Source organism: Rhinopithecus roxellana, chromosome 13 (genome assembly GCF_007565055.1).
Source record: "Rhinopithecus roxellana isolate Shanxi Qingling chromosome 13, ASM756505v1, whole genome shotgun sequence".
In the NCBI taxonomy this organism is placed as follows: domain Eukaryota; kingdom Metazoa; phylum Chordata; class Mammalia; order Primates; family Cercopithecidae; genus Rhinopithecus; species Rhinopithecus roxellana.
In genome coordinates this window covers 28655321-28674730 of record NC_044561.1, presented here as the reverse complement: position 1 = coordinate 28674730, position 19410 = coordinate 28655321, and the positions used below count along the sequence as shown (strand labels likewise).

Below are 19410 nucleotides of genomic sequence, written 5' to 3'. Positions count from 1 at the left end.
TCGTTCTCATTCTCAGTGCCCCAATGACATATGATGCTGAGCATCGTTTCATATGCTTACTTGCCATCTGTATATCATCTTTGCTGAAGTGACTGTTCAGATCTTTTGCCCATTTTTTTTCCTTTTGAGATGAAGTCTCGCTCTGTCGCCCAGGCTGGAGAGCAGTGGTGTGATCTCAGCTCACTGCAAGCTCCACCTCCTGGGTTCACGCCATTCTCCTGCCTCAGCCTCCCGAGTAGCTGGGACTACAGGTGCCCGCCACCACACCAGGCTAATTTTTGTTATTTTTAGTAGAGATGGGGTTTCACCGTGTTAGTCAGGATGGTCTCCATCTCCTGACTTCGTGATTGCCCTCCTCGGCCTCCCAAAGTGCTGGGATTACAGGCTTGAGCCACCGCGTCCGGCCCCCATTTTTCAATTGAGTTGTTTGTTTTCTTATTGTTGTTTTAAGACCTCTTTGTATATTACCACATGTGTATTGAAAATATTTTCTCCCAGTCTGTGGCTTGTCTTTAATTTTCTTAGCAATGTGTTTTGCAGAGCAGAAGGTTTAATTAGCTTTCATAAATTCCAACTTACATTTTCTCTTTCATGGATTATGCATTTGGTGTTACCCACACAGATTTTTATACTGTATTCTGGTGCCATTTACTGAGTTAACAATTGTGGAAGAACTGGAAGGAAGGAAGCAAACAAAAAGAGTTCTGCGTGGCGCTGTCAGCTCGGGGGCACGGGGAGTCCTGCAGGGTGAGGTATGGGCGAGATGGTCTGGTGATGTGTGCAGCGGAGATGTGCGGTCCCGAGATGTGCGGATCAGGAGATGTGCGGGTCTGGAGAAGTGCAGTTCCCAAGATGTGCGGTCCGGAGATGTGCGGGTACCCAGAGGTGCAGATCAGAGATGTGGGGGTCCGGAGATATGCGGATCAGGAGATGTGCCAGTCCCGAGATGTGCGGATCAGAGATGTGAGGGTCCCAAGATGTATGGAGCAGGAGATGAGGGAGTCCGGAGATGTGCGGAGCGGAGATGTGGGGATCAGGAGATGTGGGGGGTCAGGAGATGCGCGGGTCCAGAGATGCAGGGGTCCGGAGATATGCGGATCTGGAGATATGCAGAACAGAGATGAGCAGATCGGAAATGCACGGGTCCAGAGATCCACGGGCCCAGAGATCCACGGGTCCGGAGATGCGCGGGTCCGGAGATGCGCGGGTCCGGAGATGCGCGGGTCCGGAGATGCGCGGGTTCGGAGATGCGCGGGTTCGGAGATGCGAATCTGAAGATGTGTGGATGGGAGATGTGCAGGTCCAGAGATCCACGGGTCCGGAGATGCGCGGGTCCGGAGATGCGCGGGTTCGGAGATGCGCGGGTTCGGAGATGCGAATCTGAAGATGTGTGGATGGGAGATGTGCAGGTCCAGAGATCCACGGGTCCGGAGATGCGCGGGTCCGGAGATGCGCAGGTCCGGAGATGCGCGAGTCCGGAGATGCGCGGGTCCGGAGATGCGCGGGTCCGGAGATGCGCGAGTCCGGAGATGCGCGGGTCCGGAGATGCGCGAGTCCGGAGATGCGCGGGTCCGGAGATGCGCGGGTCCGGAGATGCGCGGGTCCGGAGATGCGCGGGTCCGGAGATGCGCGAGTCCGGAGATGCGCGGGTCCGGAGATGCGCGGGTTCGGAGATGCGCGGGTTCGGAGACGCGAATCTGAAGATGTGTGGATGGGAGATGTGCAGGTCCAGAGATGCACGGGGCGGCAATGCGCAGATCGGAGATGCTCGGATCAGAGATGCTCAGATCGAAGATGTGGGAATGAAGAGATGTGGGGATTGGAGACACGCGAGTCCAGAAATATGCGGGGCGGAGATGCGCGGGTCTAGGGATGCGTGATCTGAGATGTGTGGGTCCGGAGCTCGGGGTCAGCTCAGCAGCAGTCGGAGCGAGCATGCTGGCTTTGGGAGCACAGCACAACGGCAGCTGTAGGAGTGCAAGAGGGTGTGACCGAGAGGCAGGACCCGGCCCTGCATGGGTGTTCTGAGGTTTACGCCTCAGCATTAGATGCCTCATATGCGAAATCACATGCTCGTAGACCCGGTTCAGACACAGGATAGTGATGCCTGGACTATTCATCCATCTCTCCTCTTTTTCCCCAGACACGCTTTCACCAGCTTCGAGCCCCTCCTCGGTAACTTATCCTGTGGTCCCCGGCAGCGTGGACGAGTCTCCCAGTGGAGCATTGAACATCGAATGTAGAATCTGCGGGGACAAGGCCTCAGGCTACCATTACGGAGTCCACGCGTGTGAAGGCTGCAAGGTAGAGGGGACCTGGAACAGGGCCCGGTGGCTGCCACCATCAACCACTTGTGGTTACTTTTATAGCAAAAGGCAGTCATTACTGAGAGATTGCAGAAAGTCCCGGATAAGAAACTGACCTCAGGCCAGGCGCCGTATCTCACGCCTATAATTCCAGCACTTTGGGAAGCCCAGGCGAGTGGATCACCTGAGATCAGGAGTTCGAAACCAGCCTGGTCAACATGGTGAAATGCTGTCTCTACTAAAAATACAAAAAAATTAGCCAGGCATGGTGGTGGGCGCCTGTAATCCCAGCTACTGGGGAGGCCGGGGCAAGAGAATCTCTTGAACCCAGGAGCCAGAGGTTGCAGTGAGCCAAGATTGTGCCACTGCACTCCAGCCTCGACAACAAGAATGAGACTCCGTCTCAAAAAAAAAAAAAAAAAAAAGAAAAAAGAAAAGAAAAGAAAAGAAAAAAAGAAAAAGAAACTGACCTCAGTAATAGATTAGCCTCTCTCTTTAGAGCATAGAACCCCCCAAGAGCATGAACCCTATTTTGAACTGTGCATTTGAGGGATATAGCTTGTATGCCCCTTGTGAGAATCTACTACCTGATGCTCCGAGGTAGAACAGTTTCATCCTGAAACCGTCCCTCCTCATCCCCCATCTGTGGAAAAATTGTCTTATATGAAACCAGTCCCTGGTGCCAAAAAGGTTGGGAATTGCTGCTTTAGAGAGTCTAGGACAAATGGTTCCTCTGTGCTTTGTAAATACTTAGAGAAGTGTGTTCTTTAAAAGAAAATAAGCCACATTGGGCTGGGCGTGGTGGCTCATGCCTGTAATCCCAGCACTTTGGGAGGCCAAGGCGGGTAGATCACCTGAGGTCGGGAGTTCAAGAGCAGCCTGGCCAACATGGCGAAACCCTGTCTCTACTAAAAATACAAAAATTAGCCAGGTATGGTGGCAGGTGCCTGTAATCCCAGCTACTTGGGAGGCTGAGGCATGAGAATTGCTTGAACCCAGGAGGTGGAGGTTGCAGTGAGCCAAGATCAAGCCATTGCACTCCAACCTGGGAGACAAGAGTAAAACTTCGTCTCAAAAAAAAAACAAAAGAGAAAAGAAAATAAGCCACATTAAGAATATCACTTCATTCTAATACAAGACAGAGAGCCATTACCGTTGATCTCTGGACCCTCCCTGAAGGCCAGGTGGGGCAGGTGTTCTCATGCTCCTGCCGGGGGAATTGGCCATCAGAAACACAGAGTATCTTGCTTAGGGTCCCCTAGCTCCCAGAAGCAGAGACTGGAACCACAGACTGGCTGCTCCTGCGCCCTGGCAGTTCCTTCCTGCACATCAGGGGCTTCTCCACCCCATTCGAGCCACAGGAACCCCCCGTGTATCTTCATCCTCCTGCTGGCTCAGCCTGCCCTAAACAGATGTGACCCGGGCCAGGAGTGCATGAAGACAGGCCCTGTTGTCCCACATGCTGCCAGCTGGACTGGTGGTCCTTCCATGTTTGCCAGCGTAGTGATGAGGAGAGCCCCTGCAGCAGCGTCCCTTTAGGGTTGCACAGCCGTGCTCAAGTCTGGCACCTTATGTACATGATATGTGGGATATCATCATCTGAATGTTTGGTTTGAATCAGAAATCCCTTCTCACGGTGCATACTGCAGGTGTTAACTAACTTGGAAAATGCTACTGCCTTTCCAGCACAATGTATGATCTTGGAACACCAGCATTCTGCCCAGAGTCAGGCCTGGCCTCAGAGGCCTGGGCCACAGGGAGAACCTCACGGCCAGAACATTGTGTCATTCTGTCATCTAGAACCCTCTCTCCCCACCCTTCTCATTCTAACCCCATGTGTTCCTTAGCCTCCCCACTGTGCAAGCCTAGGTAAAGACATTATAAAGACGTCAGCCTGCCCCTCACATTCCCCAGCACACTGCTGTCCCTCTCCTGCGGGCCAAGCATACCCCACTGTGGCAAAAATATAGAAGAATGACTTAAAACAAAGAGGAAAAAGAACCCAAAGCAAAAATGAACTCCTTCGCAAGTTTTCTAACCACATACCTTTGAAAAAGCTCCGTATAAAGTGGCCTTTTCCTTAGGGCCATGATTAATTACTGATTTAGTTTTGTTTTTTATGGACTATTTAGTAACATTGTTTCTTGCTGGGTAGAGTTTAAGATGCTTTTACCAAGCAAGAAAATTGTTTACAAACAGCTGGCTTTTATTATAATTTTTGTCTTTGAGGGAGTTAATATACTCTTACAAAAATTCCTAGAAACTCTTTAGGCACAAATATGGAAATGTCACAATGCTGGGGATAGTTACATTCATATACATTGTAACCAGGCTGAGTAACTCTTTGGAAAACTGTAATTGTGTTTTCCCAAGTCAGATAAGGGCATTTTGAAATGACTTTGAATGCTGCCTCATTTTTTGTTTTTCACATTAAATGTAATGATATTTAAAGTTCTGTATTTGTCCCAATCTTTTCAGACTTTTTAGAAGAACTATTTTTCTTTTTTTCTTTTTCTTTTTCTTTTTTTTTTTTTTTTTTTTTTTTGAGACAGAGTCTCACTCTGTCGCCCAGGCTAAAGTGCAGTGGAGTGATCTCGGCTCACTGCAACCTCTGCCTCCCGGGTTCAAGCAATTCTCCTGCCTCAGCCTCTGGAGTAGCTGGGATTACAGGCGCGTGCCACCACACTCGACTAATTTTTGTATTTTTAGTAGAGACAGGGTTTCGCCATGTTGGCCAGGCTGGTCTCGAACTCCTGACCTCAAGTGATCCACCTGCCTTGGCCTCCCAAAGTGCTAGGATTACAGGCGTGATCACCATGCCTGGCCTAGAATAACTTTTCCCTAAATTTCGTTCATTTTAAAAGAAACAATAAATGAGCAACAAAAAAGGTGAGTAAAGCAAGTGTGCTGGTTTCTCAGTGGCCCAGGTCTTTAAATCCACTGCGTGTTACCCTCACAGGGCTTCTTTCGGCGAACGATTCGGCTCAAGCTGGTGTATGACAAGTGCGACCGCAGCTGCAAGATCCAGAAGAAGAATAGAAACAAATGCCAGTATTGTCGCTTTCACAAGTGCCTTTCCGTCGGGATGTCACACAACGGTAGGTAAGGTGGCCCCACACATTTTCCCAGTTCGTTCCTCGGTTCCCCTTCTTTGTTCCAAGGGAACAGACCAAGCTATGGATGAATGTGCTTCAACATTTCACACCCAAGTCATTTTGTAATCAGAGTGGCCTAAGAAAATAAAAGTCGCCCAGGCGTGGTGGTTCACGCCTGTAATCCCAGCACTTTGGGAGGCTGAGGTGGGTGGATCACTTCAGGTCAGGAGTTTGAGACCAGCCTGGCCAATATGGTGAAACCCCTTCTCTACTAAGAATACAAAAATTAACTGGGTGTGGTGGTGGGCACCTGTAGTCCCAGCTACTCAGGAGGCTGAGGCAGAAGAATCGCTTGAACCTGGGAGGCGGAGGTTGCAGTGAGTCGAGATTGTGCCACTGCACTCCAGCCTGGGTGACAGAGGGAGATTCCATCAAAAAAAAAAAAAGAAAAAAAAAAAAATAGAGAGAGAAAGAGAGAGAGAAAGAAAGAAAATAAAAGTCTCCCAGGCTTGGTGATTCACACATGTGATCCTAGCACTTTGGGAGGCCGAGGTGAGTGGATCACTTGAGGTCAGGAGTTTGAGACCAGCCTGGCCAACATGGCAAAACCCCTGTCTCTACTAAAAATACAAAAATTAGCTGGGTGTGGTAGTGCACACCTGTAATCCCAGCTACTTGGGAGGCTAAGAGAGAAGAATAGCTTGAATCCGGGAGGTGGAGGTTGCAGTGAGCTGAGATCACACCACTGCACTCCAGTCTGGGCAACAGAGTAAGACTCTGTCTCAAAAAAAAAAGAAAAAAAGAAAAGAAAAGAAAAGTCTCAAATAGCTGAGATTCGATGGCACATTGGACTTGCTGTTAGAAACTTCAAATGGTAAGACTTTGATACAGAATTGAAAAACCAAGTGGAAGGCACCAAAATGACAGAATGTTCGCCTCGTCCATAGGAAGGGTGTGCCACCTCAAACATCTCGCCACATTATGAATTTCCTTCTAGCCAATCATGTAATAGTTTTAGAACATGCTAATTGTGATGTGAGTGTAACGAAAGTAAGTCGTTTGTAAGACTTGCATGTCTACCTTCTGGAAAAAGAAGCAGTTATTACATAAACTCACCCTGAAGCCCCGTTCACCTCCTTCACTCAAAGGTTGATGATGCACCTGATGGTGGTGTGCACCCTACTAATGAGACGAACAATGGTGTCACCTTCAGCCTGCACCTGTTTAAAAGTCTACAGTGGGCCAGGCGCGGTGGCTCAGGCCTGTAATCCCAGCACTTTGGGAGGCCGAGACGGGCAGAGCACGAGGTCAGGAGATCAAGACCATTCTGGCTAACACGCTGAAACCCCGTCTCTACTAAAAAATACAAAAAACTAGCCAGGCGAGGTGGCGGGCGCCTGTAGTCCCAGCTACTCAGGAGGCTGAGGCAGGAGAATGGCTTAAACCCGGGAGGCGGAGCTTGCAGCGAGCTGAGATCCAGCCACTGCACTCCAGCCTGGGCAACAGAGCGAGACTCCGTCTCAAAAAAAAAAAACAAAAGTCTACAGTGTATGGAGTTTGAGTTTCTCATCTCTCCATAGTAGAAAGCCGAATAGTAATCAAGGATGGGTCTGAACTGCCTGTGAATTTTCATTCCTGGTTTAAGTCCTGGGGGAGCCCCTCGTCCAGCCCTGCCTGCGCAGTCATGACCTCACTGCTCATGCCTGTTTCCCCCTCCAAACTCTAGCGATTCGTTTTGGACGAATGCCAAGATCTGAAAAAGCAAAACTGAAAGCAGAAATTCTTACCTGCGAACCTGACACAGGAGATTCTGAAACCGCAGATCTCAAATCTCTGGCCAAGAGAATCTACGAGGCCTACTTGAAGAACTTCAACATGAACAAGGTCAAAGCCCGGGTCATCCTCTCAGGAAAGGCCAGTAACAATCCAGTAGGTGTTTGCGGCCGTTCTGGGTTCTCTTGGCAACGTGGAACCAGTGTCGTAGAGAATGATTAAGGACACACGTGTTGAATGTTGAGAAAATTATATTTATCCCACAGTTAAGCAAAGGACAGCAACAATAGAATAGTTCGTTCTGAGACTCTGAGCTATAGCTTAACAACAACTCCTTTCTTCTTGCTTGGAATCACCTCAAAGATCTTAGCCACCATATTATATTGGCTATGTAATTAATACACTTAGAAAAAAAAAAACAAAACCTTAATAGCTTACCAAGCACTAAGGTGATTTCTTAGGTGCATTTTTCTTTTCTTTTTTTTTTTTGTGAGAGAGTCTCGCTCTGTCGCCCAGGCTGGAGTGCAGTGGCCGGATCTCAGCTCACTGCAAGCTCTGCCTCCCGGGTTTACGCCATTCTCCTGCCTCAGCCTCCCGAGTAACTGGGACTACAGGCGCCCGCCACCTCGCCTGGCTAGTTTTTTGTATTTTTTTTAGTAGAGACGGGGTTTCACCATGTTAGCCAGGATGGTCTCGATCTCCTGACTTCGTGATCTGCCCGTCTCGGCCTCCCAAAGTGCTGGGATTACAGGCTTGAGCCACCGCGCCCGGCCGGTGCATTTTTCTTAAATAGAGATAGGATCTTGCTCTGTCACCCAGGCTGGAGTGCAGTGGTGCAATCATAGTTCGCTGCAGCCTTGAACTCCTGGGCTCAAGCAGTCCTCCTGCCTCAGCCTCCCAAGGAGCTGGGACCGCACATGTGCACCACCACACCTGGCTGCTTTTGTTGTTGTTGTTGTTTTGGTTTTGGTTTTGTTTCTTGGTAGAGAGGAGATGTTTCCCAGGCTGGTCTCAAACTCCTGGCCTCAAAATCTTCCCACCTTGGCCTCCCAAAGCACTGGGATTAAATGTGCAAGTCATGGCACCCAGCATTAACTGGATTTATTAAAAAAAAAAAAAAAAAGCTGACCAGGCTAGGTGGGTCACGCCTGTAATCCTAGCACTCTGGGGAGGCCAAGGTGGGCAGATTGCTTGAGTCCAGGCAATACCAGCCTGGCCAACATGGAGAAACCCCATCTCTACTAAAAATACAAAAATTAGCTGAGCAGGGTGGCACACGCCTGTAATTCCAGCTACTTGGGTGGCTGAGGCATGAGAATCGCTTCAACCCAGGAGGCAGAGGTTGCAGTAAGCTGAGATCATGCCACGGCACTCCAGCCTGGGTGACAGATCGAGACCCTATCTCAAAAACATAAAATAGAATAATAAAGTAAATCCCTATTTTAAGGTGTATTAGTCTGTTCTCACACTGCTATAAAGAAATACCTGAGGCCGGGCGCGGTGGCTCAAGCCTGTAATCCCAGTACTTTGGGAGGCCGAGACGGGTGGATCACGAGGTCAGGAGATCGAGACCATCCTGGCTAACACGGTGAAACCCCGTCTCTACTAAAAAATACAAAAAACTAGCCGGGCGAGGTGGTGGCGCCTGTAGTCCCAGCTACTCAGGAGGCTGAGGACAGGAGAATGGCGTAAACCCGGGAGGCAGAGTTTGCAGTGAGCTGAGATCCGGCCACTACACTCCAGCCTGGGCGACAGAGCGAGACTCCATCTCAAAAAAAAAAAAAAAAAGAAATACCTGAGACTGGGTAATTTATAAAGAAAAGAGGTTTAATTGGCTCGTGGCCCACAAGCTGTACAGGAAGCTTCTACTTCTGGGGAGGCCTCAGGGAACTTTGACTCATAGCAGAAGGTGAAGTGGGAGCAGGCGTCTTACATGGCAGGAGCAGAAACAAGAGACGGGAGGTGCTGCACACTTTTCACCGACCAGATCTTGTGAGAACGCTATCACTAGAGTAACACCAACAGGATGATGCTAAACCATTCATGAAGATCACCCCCATGATGCAATCCCTCCCCCCAGGCCCCACCTCCAGTACTGGGGATTACAGTTCACCATGACATTTGAGTGGGGACACAGAGCCAAACCATGTCGTAAGGCTAGAAAATGAAACCACTCACTTCCCACTCAAAATGTGCTCTTGGTCCTTTCTCTTAAAACTATCCCTTACTCTCAGACAAACATGCCTACATTCTTTTTCTGCCTTCAGTGAAAAGGCAGTGACATCTCGGGGCTTAGAAAGGGCCACCTGTAAGCCAGGTGCAGTGGCTCACGCCTGTAATCTCAGCACTTTGGGAGGCCAAAATGGGCGGATTATGAGGTCAGGAGATCGAGACCATCCTGGCTGACACGGTGAAACCCCGTCTCCACTAAAAACACAAAAAATTAGCCAGGCGTGGTGGTAGTTGCCTGTAATCCCAGCTACTTGCGAGGCTGAGGCAGGAGAATTGCTTGAACCTAGGAGCTAGAGGTGGCAGTAAGCTAAGATCGCACCACTGCACTCCAGCCTGGGCAACAGAGTGAGACTCCGTCTCCAAAAAAAAGAAAGGAAAGAAAAGAAAGGACCACTTGTTATAGAAACCCTGTCTTTTAAGGTAGCTCTGGACCTTTTCAGAGGCACCTAAGTTGCCCCTCACAGCTCATCCTCCATGTCCCCACCTGCCTGGCCCAAGTCTTCCTTCCCCCTCCCCAACAGTTAAATAAGCCTTTGTCTCCATTACAAAACAAATCTCAGAGCTACCTTCAAAGAAGCGCCAGCCCTCAGTTGGTGAATGAAGATACTTTTTTTTTTTTTTTTTTTTTTTTTTGCCATTTTCCTATGAACATGGTGAAACAGGTTTAATTTGTATTAATGAATAGCTTGAAGCAATCCTTACTGGGAATTACAAGGTGGAATTTTAGTCACAGGAAAATAAAGCATTTCACAAGCTACTTACTTTCATGAACAAACCAAACCTCTTCTTTAGTGAGTCCTTTAATTCTTCAGTGAATTCTCCAGTTAAACAGGCTGAGACATTTGAGAAGTTTCCAGCAGACACCCACGCTAGCCAGCCCCAGAGACTTCTCCCAATTAGACACTTCCTGGATCATGAGAGTGAAAGACAATGTAACTTTTAGCTTGGAGTCTCTATCCTGGAGATGATTAGTACAACCCCAAATTGGGAAGACTAAAACTTTTGTTTGCCAGCTTATATTTCTCCCTTGGATTTACGAATTGAAAGCAGGCTGGGCATAGTGGCTCACACTGTAATCCCAGCACTTTGGGAGGCTGAGGCAGGAGGATCACTTGAGGCAATCCAAGAGTTCGAGACCAGGCAACACAAGGAGACCTCGTCTCTACAAGAAACGATTTTTTTTTTTTTAAGTAGCTGGGCATGGTGGCATGTGCCTGTGGTCCCAGCTACTTGGGAAGCTGAGGCAGGAGGATGGCTTGAGCCCAGGAGTTCAAGACCAACCTGGGCAACATGGCAAGACCATATCTCTACACAAAATAAAAACATTAGCCAGGCATGGTGGCACATGCCTGTAGTCCCTGCGACTTGGGAGTTTGAGGCAGGAGGATGCCTTGAGGCCAGGAGTTCAAGGCTGCAGCGAGCCATGATTGCGCCACTGCACTCCAGCCTAGGCAACAGGGGAGACTCTCTAAAAAAATTCAAAGCAGAGTTAAGTTGTCTTTGTCCCTAATGACCTGCCCCCAGCATTGGGTGCAAATGGTACTCCTGGCGTCCTCCTGCACCTCCCCTTGGAGACCCCCAAGCTCTAGGAACCCCATCACCCTCAGCTGAGGGTCACATGCAGCAACTTGCAGGCAGGAATCTATTTGCATTTTAACCTTAAAGAAATAAATAATAGGCCAGGTGCGGGGGCTCACGGCTGTAATCCCAGCACTTTGCGAGGCTGAGGCAGGTGGATCACCTGAGGTCAGGAGTTGGAGACCAGCCTGACCAATATGGTGAAACCCCGTCTCTACTAAAAATATAAAAATTATCCAGGCATGGTGGTGGGCACCTGTAATCCCAGCTACTTGGGAGGCTGAGACAGGAGAATTGCTTGAACATGTGAGGCGGAGGTTGCAGTGAACCGAGATCGCTCCACTGCACTCCAGCCTGGGTGACTCTGTCTCAAAAAAAAAAAAAAAAACTAAATAAGAGGGCAGGGCACGGTGGCTCACGCCTGTAATCCCAGCACTTTGGGAGGCAGAGGAGGGCAGATTGCCTGAGCTCAGGAGTTCGAGATCAGCCTGGGCAACATGGTGAAGCCCTGTCTCTACCAAAATACAAAAATTTAGCTGGGCATGGCAGTGTGTGCCTGTAGTCCCAGCTACGTGGGAGGCTGAGGCAGGAGAATTGCTTGAACCTGGGAAACGGAGGTTGCAGTGAGCTGAGATCGCACCACTGCACTCCAGCCTGGGCGACAGAGCGAGACTCCGTCTCAAAAAAAGAGAAAGAAATGATAGATGAATAGTCTAGGATTGGGGTTCACAGTTTGGTTTTCTGTAGAAAAAGAGAACCGTGCACTCTTCTAAGAGTCAGATGCCTCCTTCCACCCACACCCCCAAAGCCAGAGCACCATAGGTACCAGTTATCAAGACAACCTCCAACCTTCATGCAACTCTTTGTGTTTGATCACATTGTTTGCTCCAAACCAGGGTCCCACCCCATGTCCTTTCTGCACGCAGGACATTGGAGGCATGGCCCCCTCCTCTCTGCCTGGCCTGCTGATGGGCTTTCCAGAGCTGGCTCCTTCCAGTGCAGGATACCCTCTCTGCTTAGTCTGGGAAAAGGCCCATTGGCAGGATGCCCACCACCAGGCCACACAGCCCGAATCTCTTGGCCAAGCTCTGGTTTTGTGGCCATAGTAGGTATTGGAAGACCATAGCCCGTGTCCCTTACACATCTCAGAAAGCAGCCCCATCTGTGGGTGAGAAATCTGTTAGGGAGACCAAGCATCGGGCTGGAAACACACACCTTGGTCTCTGCCCAGTGGCCCACATCCAGTCCCCATTTCATCACTTTCCAGCCTGGGTGATCTCACAGCCCCAGCCACGCCCCGCAGAGCCTCAGGAAGGCACATGACCTCAGGGCTGGCTGCTGACTTCATTTCTGTTTGGGGATGGGAGGCGGCACAGTGAATTGTCCAGGCTGGTAAACTGATGGATTCACACGAACCGTAATGGGCTATGTGCTGAGGAAGGCAGGCTTGCCTCCTCCCTGCAGAGGCCGCTGGGGTGAAAGCAACCCTGAAATGTTCAAAGCCTTGATGGGGAAGCACAGGGGATGGATAGATTTTAATTTAATTTTATTTATTTTATTTTTTATTTTATTTTATTTTTTTTGAGATGGAGTTTTGCTCTTGTTGCCCAGGCTGGAGTGCAGTGGTGCAATCTTGGCTCACCATAACCTCGACCTCCCAAGTTCAAGCAATTCTCCTGCCTCAGCCTCCCAAGTAGCTGGGACCACAGGCATGCACCACCATGCCCAGCTAATTTTGTGTTTTTAGTAGAGACGGAATTTCTTCATGTTGAGGCTGGTCTCGAACTCCTGACCTCAGGTGATCCACCCACCTCGGCCTCCCAAAGTGCTGGGATTACAGGCATGAGCCACCATGCCCAGCCTAGACTTTAATTTTAAAGCAGCCCTCTGGTTTGCTAGAAGAGGGGAACTGAATTTCTCTTTGCGGTGGCCAATGCCTTTCTTCTGTCAAGAGCAGCTCATGGTCTTCAGATCAGATGACACAAAGCCCCATGACTGAGCTGGAATGGGCTAGAATGCTGGGGGGCCTGAAGCCGGTAGGGGAGTTGTGGGGGACCTAGAATCGGCCAGGAGGCTTGGGTTGGGGCTGGAACTGGCCAGGGTGCACGGAGGAGGCTGTGAGGGCAGGGGGAGGCCGCTGCATGGAGCAGAACGTAGATGCCATTGATTGAGGAGAGGTGGGTTTAGCTGAGGGGAGGAGTGAGGGGTGGATGGAGAATGTCTATATCCATCTGGACACTGGGACTGTTTGAGCCCCTGAGATTTCAGAACCGTGGGCCAGAAAATGGTCAGGGCCCTTGGTGATGGGGCAGAGCGCCTCTGAGGAACTCACTGCCCCTTGATTTGAGGGTGACAGGGATGGAAGCAGAGCCAGGGGGCCGAGGGAGGCAATAAAAATGGGTGCTTTTCAACGGCGTCTAAAAAGGTAAGATGCTGATCTGTCAGGGGTTGAGAATGTCGTCAGAAGACTTTGGAGGAAGCAACAGAAAATGAGACTGAGGGGCTTGGGCAGAGTCAGTGCCCTCCGTGTGATGTCTATTTCCTCATTCCCCTGCAGCCGAGAGTTCAGCCCCCAACATGCAGCATGCTCATGCACAAATGCACACACACACACACCCATGTGCACATGGGTACACAAACATACACATGTGCACCCGCATGCATGCTCACACACATGCACCCACACTCACACATCCATGCATGCACATGTACACACGCACTCACACATACACATGCACCCCACATGTGTACACAGATGCACCTCCACCCCCACACATGCACATGCACACACACATGCACCCACCCATGGATACATGCACACTCACACATGTACCCACACCTGTGTACACACACATACATGCTCATACACATGCATCCACACACACACTACAAACCCATGCATTCACACACGTATACAGACACGCACTTACTGCACATATGTACATAGACATGCTCACATGCATGCATATGCACACATATGTACCCTCACATCATGCACACATGTACCCACACACATGCACACGTGTACACATGTATATACACTGCTCGCACGCATACCCACACTCACATGTGTACACATATGCCCATACACATACACACATGTGCACACGCTTGCTCTCACACACACACTCTTACTGTTTTGGGCTTAAGAAGCTGCTTTGGGCTTAAGAAGCAAACTGCACCTTCCAAAAAATGAGTGAGGTGTTCAGTTAAACAAGCAAACAATTCTTAGCACTGAATATGTGGACTTTAGAAATTCAAAGTATACGGTGATAATAACAGTGTACTGCTACTTTTTCCTCTAACAAACGTATCAGAACTGACATTCAGTTCAAATGAAGAAAGCAGGAATTGGGTGTATCATGTGTTTATTTCAAAGATTCTCCTATTACTCCCAATTGTTGGGGATTATCTTTAGAGTCTTTGAATAGCTTCAGTTATGGAAGATTTTACCCTCTGAGAATATAAGTGAATTTTAGGCAAACCATGAGTCCATTGTAGCTAGTCTGGCAGGCAAGTTGGGATTAAACAGAGTAAAATGTCTTGTTTGAAAAAACAAGAAAGACCCGCTTGGGCAACATAGCGAGACCTCCTCTATGAAAAGTCAGCTGGGCATGGTGGTGTGCGCCTGTGGTTCCAGCTATTCAGGAGGCTGAGGCAGGAGGATGAGGTCAAGACTGCAGTGGACTGTGATTGCGCCACTACTCCAGCCTGGGTGACAGAGCAAGACCCTGTCTCAAAAAAAAAAAAAAGAAAAAGAAAAAAGAAAGAAAAGTTAAGCAAGGAAGCTAATTTGTGACATGCAGCTGAGCATGTTTTTAAGACCAGTTTCGAAAGAGGAATTCCAACATTATTCTTAACATTTCAGAAGCTCGGGAATAAGGGTGACCTCCAGGCCGGGCACGGTGGCTCAAGCCTGTAATCCCAGCACTTTGGGAGGCCGAGACAGGCGGATCACGAGGTCAGGAGATCGAGACCATCCTGGCTAACACGGTGAAACCCCATCTCTACTAAAAATGCAAAAAACTAGCCGGGCGAGGTGGCGGGCGCCTGTAGTCCCAGCTACTCTGGAGGCTGAGGCAGGAGAATGGCGTAAACCCGGGAGGCGGAGCTTGCAGTGAGCTGAGATCCGGCCACTGCACTCCAGCCTGGGCGACAGAGCAAGACTCCGTCTCAAAAAAAAAAAAAAAGAGTGACCTCCAGGGTGCCGTGTTATAAATAGGACTGCTCCTTTCAACAGCTGTGACCTTATACCATGTCTTGGGGTGTTGCCTGCCGTGTGACAGTCCAGTATTATACCTACTGCTTAAGTTGTCTTTAGATTAAAAAATGTGCTTCATATTTTGTGCCACTTCAACAAATGTATAGTAAAACATAACCGAGAGAGCTTATTAAATCATGTCATCCAAAGCAGCTCTACTAGTGATTCACGTTTAATTTTTTTTTTTGAGACTGAGTCTCACTCTGTCACCCAGGCTGGAGTGCAGTGGCATGATCTCGGCTCACTACAACCTCCCCCTCCTGGGTTCAAGCAATTCTCCCGCCTCAGCCTCCCAAGTAGCTGGGATTACAGGTGCCCGCCACCACGCCTGGCTAATTTTTGTATTTTTAGTAGAGACGGGGTTTTGCCATGTTGGCCAGGCTGGTCTCGAACTCCTGACCTCAGGTGATCCACCTACCTCGGCCTCCCAAAGTGCTGGAATTGCAGGCCTGAGCTACTGCGCCTGGTCCACATTTAATTTTTTGCTAAAAGATGACAGCTGCTAACAGAGATGAATTCTCATGAGAGATATCATTGAGCATCACAGGCCACACGAGTGTGTGCAGGGACCAGCGTGGCAGCAAGCGGGGCGTTCTGCTCTCGGCATGGAGTGATTGGGGAAAATCTAGGCAGCTTCCTGCCTCACGCTGTTTAAAATCTTTATAATGTGCTTTATTTCATTTACTTGAAATGACTGCCTGTCATGTCAGATATATTCATAGTCAAACTTGAGTATAAAAGGCATATTCCAAAGTTATAAGCTGCTGCATAGATTTTTTGTAAAATGATCTTACTAAGAATGCTTGTCAATGAAGTTTAGCGAATTTGCAAATGTGTTTTACAACACCATTTCTCTTTAGCTTTAATCAACACTGGTTTCTTCATGGTAGCACTCATTTTGAATTCAGTGATCTCCAGTTTTCCCTGTTAAATGAGGCCCACTTTCTAAAGCCCAAGTGATAATTTTATAAAAATGAAATGAGATATTTGTTACCACATAAGTCCTCATTTATGAGAGTACATCCCCCATAAAACTAGTCCGGGCAGGCCTCAGGGGCGTGCAAGCTGTTTCATGACGCCCCAAGCCTAGAAAGGCCCAGGCTTGGGTGTTCACGCTCCGCTGTTGCCTTCTTGAAATTCATAATCATCTTTGAACAAGGGGTCCCACAGGGTGCGGTGACTCACACCTGTCATCCCAACACTTTGGGAGGCTGAAGCGGACAGATTGCCTGAGCTCAGGAGTTCAAGACCAGCCTGGGTAACACGGTGAAACCCCGTCTCTACTAAAATACAAAAAATTAGCTGGACGTGGTGGTCTGTGCTTGTAATCCCAGCTACTCGGGAGGCTGAGGCAGGAGAATCACTTGAACCCAGGAGGCAGAGGCAGAAGATGCAATGAGCCGGGATTGCACCACTGCATTCCAGCCTGGGCGATATGACAGAGCAAGACTCCGTCTCAAAAAAATAAAAAAATAAAAAAATTAGCCCCTCCTAGAAATGTTAATTCCTCAAATCTGAGCTTCAACTTTCTGTGAAGCAGAATTATCTCCAAACTTTACCAAACAATGGTCGTCTGAACTGTTTTTAAGGTCTTTAGAGAGAGATCATTTTCAGTCTTCGTTAATCGGACTTGAGATTATTTAGAAACTTGGCTCTGAATATTGTATTCAGAATGTTTTCACTCATTTGTGAGTAATTTTTAAAATATCCCCTTTCCTCAGATGCAGAATCAGGGTTTTCTATCCAGCATTATGTTGCAAGTCCTGGTTCTGTTGAAACGTTCCATACAATCTGTGTGATGGTTATCGGCACCTCCACCGGTGCCCTGAAGACAGTTTTGTGCTGTGAGCCCAGAAACAGGAAACACTTCAGGCTGTGGGTCAGAAGCATTGTCAGTGGTTGTGTTTTGCCCACTGGCAGGGGGCATTCTTTAAATCCCTGGGATGCTTCTGCACTCTGGGCTCCACTGTTCCAGCAGCGATTAGAAATAACGCCTTAGGCCGGGCGCAGTGGCTCACCCCTGTAATCCCAGCACTTTGGGAGGCTGAGGTGGGCAGATTACCTGAGGTCAGGAGTTCGACACCAGCCTGACCAACATGGTGTAACCCTGTCTCTACTAAAAATACAAAATTAACTGGGCGTGGTGGCGCATGCCTGTAATCCCAGCTACTCAGGAGGCTGAGGCAGGAGAATCGCTTGAACCCGGGAGGCCGAGGTCACAGTGAGCCGAGATTGTGTCATTGCACTCCAGCCTGGGCAACAAGAGCAAAACTCCATCTCAAAAAAAAAGAAAAGAAAAGAAAAGAAATAACACCGTATTATTGCATTAATTAAAACCACTGCATTATTGACCTTGTCTGCATAAGCCATGGACCACATTATAAACAGAGATCCCTCAGATGCTGTCACTTTCCTGCTCTGCCCACAGACGTAAATTTCAGCCAACAGCAGTGTTTGTGCTCATTCTCCCCCGCCCTCCCACACGTCATCCCTTCTGAGCATGTTGGCTTCAAATAATATCACCCAGCCACCTCTTCCGCCATGAGATCTTCAGGAAATGGCAGGCCACTGGGTTTAGATGCAGAGGGCATGGGATCACACCAGGCACGGCTGTGGGGACTTGGCACTTGCTCCAGAACGTGGAGCACTGAGTGAAGGTTTCAGTCTCCTGCACCGAGAGAAACAAGGGCATTCTGAGGCTTTTCCACTTTATCCCTAAAGAGTTTAACAACGCTTGTTTGCTGATTTCTACATAGACACCAACTTTATGAGTTTTATGTATTTACATGCCAAATTTATTCACTGAGCAGCGTGAAATAATGGTGTTCGCCCCTAAAGCGCATATACTGGTAAAATTAAGAATTATCGTAAGGAAGCCTCTTGCAGTAGTCGTTAGGAGTTCAGAGAATCTTTAAGAATATTAAAGGTGTGGCCGGGCGCGGTGGCTCAAGCCTGTAATCCCAGCACTTTGGGAGGCCGAGACGGGCAGATCACGAGGTCAGGAGATCGAGACCATCCTGGCTAACACGGTGAAACCCTGTCTCTACTAAAAAAAAAAATACAAAAAACTAGCCGGGCGAGGTGGCGGGCGCCTGTAGTCCCAGCTACTCGGGAGGCTGAGGCAGGAGAATGGCGTGAACCCGGGAGGCGGAGCTTGCAGTGAGCTGAGATCCAGCCACTGCACTCCAGCCTGGGCGACAAAGCAAGACTCTGTCTCAAAAAAAAAAAAAAAAAAAAAAGAATTATCGTAATTAAGCCCTTGCAGTAGTCGTTAGGAGTTCAGAGAATCTTTAAGAATATTAAAGGTGCTTTGCTAATATCCTTGTTAGTTTTGTGGACAAAATCAGTACTTCAGTTTCTTGTTTCTTTTTTTTTTTTGAGACGGAGTCTTGCTCTGTCACCCAGACTGGAGTGCAGTGGCACGATCTCGGCTCACTGCAAGCTCCGCCTCCCAGGTTCAAGAGATTCTCCTGCCTCAGCCTCCCCAGTAGCTGGGGTTACAGGCACACCCCATGCCTGGCTAATTTTGTTTTGTTTTGTTTTTGAGATGGAGTCTTGCTCTGTCACCCAGGCTGGAGTGCAGTGGCACCACCTCGGCTCACTGCAAGCTCCGCCTCCTGGTTTCACGCCATTCTTCTACCTCAGCCTCCCAAGTAGCTGGAACTACAGCACCCGCCACCACACTCGGCTAATTTTTTGTATTTTTAGTAGAGATGGGGTTTCACCATGTTAGGCAGGATGGTCTCCATCTCCTGACCTCATGATCTTCCCGCCTCGGCCTCCCAAAGTGCTAGGATTATAGGCGTGAGCCACCGCGCCTGGCCACATTTTTCTGTATTTTTAGTAGAGACGGGGTTTCACCATGTTGGCCAGGCTGGTCTCAAACTCTTGACCTCAGGTGATCCACCCACCTCAGCCTCCCAAAGTGCTGGGATTACAGGCGTGAGCCACCATACCCAGGCCAGTGCTTCAGTTTCTTAGCAATGAAATCCACGCAATGTCAGGCGATGATGATGATTATTTTACTGATCTATACTGTTCGTTCTCTATTAATGTCTTATCTTCCCCAACCGATTTTGAAGTTGAGTGAGGACTGTGTTCTGCGGGTGTCTTGAGTCCTCCGAGGCACCGAGCTTGGTGATGTGGACGCAGGAGTGCTCGTTAG

At 48.9% G+C, this 19410-nt stretch overlaps 1 protein-coding gene across 5 annotated transcripts in view; it reads left to right on the top strand.

The window, feature by feature from the left end:
- Positions 1-19410, top strand: part of PPARA (peroxisome proliferator activated receptor alpha) — a 103069-nt gene that overhangs the window by 71077 nt on the left and 12582 nt on the right. For all 5 annotated transcript variants that reach the window (XM_030915028.1, XM_030915029.1, XM_030915031.1 and 2 more), the window contains 3 exons: positions 2144-2304; positions 5266-5404; positions 7128-7330. In XM_030915028.1, the coding sequence (XP_030770888.1) occupies positions 2144-2304; positions 5266-5404; positions 7128-7330 (503 nt within the window). The remainder of the gene's footprint in view (positions 1-2143; positions 2305-5265; positions 5405-7127; positions 7331-19410) is intronic.